The sequence below is a fragment of the Montipora capricornis genome, chromosome 8 (assembly GCF_036669925.1).
Source record: "Montipora capricornis isolate CH-2021 chromosome 8, ASM3666992v2, whole genome shotgun sequence".
Classification (NCBI taxonomy): domain Eukaryota; kingdom Metazoa; phylum Cnidaria; class Anthozoa; order Scleractinia; family Acroporidae; genus Montipora; species Montipora capricornis.
Genome location: NC_090890.1, coordinates 37796735 through 37799234, shown reverse-complemented (window position 1 = coordinate 37799234; position 2500 = coordinate 37796735). Strand labels below are relative to the sequence as shown.

The 2500-nt window shown below is 42.9% G+C and overlaps 1 protein-coding gene across 1 annotated transcript in view; it reads left to right on the top strand.

Moving 5' to 3' along the window:
- Positions 1–2500, top strand: part of LOC138014443 (uncharacterized) — an 84183-nt gene that overhangs the window by 24452 nt on the left and 57231 nt on the right. Inside the window, exons 8-9 of the mRNA XM_068861517.1 lie at positions 802–987; positions 1725–2134. Coding sequence (XP_068717618.1) covers positions 802–987; positions 1725–2134 — 596 coding nt within the window. The remainder of the gene's footprint in view (positions 1–801; positions 988–1724; positions 2135–2500) is intronic.

Here is a 2500-nt window from a genome sequence, read left to right as displayed (position 1 = left end):
TATATCTGCCCGTCATTAGAAGTGATGTTGCCATGGTAACGGCCATAATCCAAAAATTAACACCCAAAAAAAGTAAATCTTATTATATGGGTACCCATACTGGTAAATCTCTTACAGGGATAAATTTAAGAGAAGTTAACTAGGTTTCCTTTTGTAACTCGTGCCCTGCAGTGAGGGTATTCGCAAATACTCTAGCGATAAACACGAAGACGGACTATAAAAAGCGTAGTGCCTTAGGCACATGTGGATGACTTGTCAATCAACTGTGGTCATGACTAAGCTCTGTGATAATTTAAGCAATAAAAAACATCCCCAAATGGCAATGTGCCGTTCTTTTTACCACCCCCCCCCCCCCTCCCCCGTCCCTTTTCTCGCGCTGGAAATATATTTCAGGGGTTTCGTCTCCTTGTTGCTGCAACTCAAACATAAAATTCTTATCTTCTCGCCACCGTGTAATATCCTTTATTTAGTATATACCAAACCAGTGGATAGCGTTGGACGCGCGCGCTGATTGGCTATTCAAACTCCGAATATCCATTGCTATTCACCTCAGAGCAATTCGCGCGGAATCCGCGCCCTAAAATGATGTAATCTTTGCAGAAATAAATAAATTGAAATCATCTTTTTGTGCTATATTATCTCACTGTTTTAGAATATCCACCACTAGCCATCTCCACTTCGGTGAATGGTTGTTAAATATCAGATCCGACCGCTGCCAAATTGTAATTGAATTAATGGCTCCAAATCGACCCATTTACGGAGTTTCAATGTGTTATACTTTTAAATTAATTTTTGCTTCAGGCGCTGGTGATGTTGATGGGGCGTGGTCTGACTGGATGATTTGGACCCAGTGCTCTAAGTCGTGTGGAGGAGGCGTAAAGGCCCGGAGGAGATCCTGTAGCAACCCCCCTCCAAATAGAAACGGGCAGAGCTGTGTAGGACTGGTCCAGGAAACTGCAGCTTGTTCGGAGAATCCTTGTCCCAAACGTAAGTGTCTGGCTGAAAACACATGCCACGTGACTTGACCAATATGCTATTAACATAGCTCTAGTCGAAAGCTTAGTATTTCTCTGGGTACAGTGTAGCGTTAGAAATGTATGACGTTAACCGGAATTATACACCCCTACGCAATTAACCACTCCGTTAGATTCTGGCAAAGCAAGCTGCATTTATTTTTGTCGGTTTACGCCAATTTTGAAATTCTTGAATAGTTGGTACACATTTGGCCTACCAAACTACTGGAAATACCGGTAATTGCTAAAATATTACAATAACGAGAATTTATATCTGTAGATAATAATTTGACCCGTTTTTGTCGTTTTGTGTTCAAGTTTTCCTTAAAACTTGAGGATTTCTCATTTCTCTCATTTCATGTTTCAGATTCTCGGAAAACGGGGGAGAAATGCAAAAAAAAAGTTCAAAAAGCACTTTTGCAGATAAATTGTATTGCACTTTTGCTTTTTCGTTTTCTTCATCGCGACTTCTATCTTAAGTCCTTAATTATAGGGAGCTTAAGGTCGAGACGTTTCTGATCTACGGACAGTAACGCAACTACTTCATTTGTATTGCTAAGAATCTCAAGTTTTCTCTGTTAGAGACGATTAGTTTAAAAACCTGGGAAAGACAACTGCTCTGGCATGCGAGAGGTTTAATTCCGGTTTCCGCCTGTCTCAAAAATGTCTCGTCTAATTTAAATTAAAGACGTTGGGTCGTTTATTCCGCAGCGTGCACGAAGGCCTTGGATGTCGGAATCATTCTAGATGGATCAGGAAGTGTAAGAAGCTCAAATTTCGAGAAAGCGAAAGAGTTTGTGCGGGATCTCATCGAGCACTTTTCTGTGTCCCCCAAAGGGACCCACTTTGGGGTTATTATCTACAGCACCTCCCCCAAACTACAATTGGACTTCGCGAACGCAGCATACCACAGAATAGTCGAGCTCAAGAAGCGTGTGATGTCCATCAAATATCCGGGAGGATTGACCCGCACAGACAAGGCGCTTGAAATGGCTGCACAAAAACTCTTCACAGTTGCTGGCGGTGATCGAAAAGACAAGCCAAACGTTTTGCTTGTTTTCACTGATGGAAAGACGAACAGAGGCAGCAAGCCTTATCCCGTAGTACTAAGGCCACTACAGGTTAGTGCTGAGCGGAAAGAAATCGTAACTCAAGTTTCTGATTTCTCATCATCATTATCATCTTCTTTGCTGTCCTCACAGTCTTGAAAGGCATGTACTAAAACCAGAAACACCGGAACACTCCGGAACACTCCGGGACACCGGAACACCCTGGAAGTAACCCAAAACCCTCAATTTGGCTAACCCTAGGCCTAGCTAGGCCTTAAGTTGGTTTTTAGGCCTAGGGTTAGCACACCGGAACACTCCGGAACACCCTGGAAGTTAGGGTTAGCCCTCAATTTGGCTAACCCTAGGCCTAAAAACCAACTTAAGGACTAGCTAGGCCTAGGGTTAGCCAAATTGAGGGTTTTGGGTTACTTCCATGGT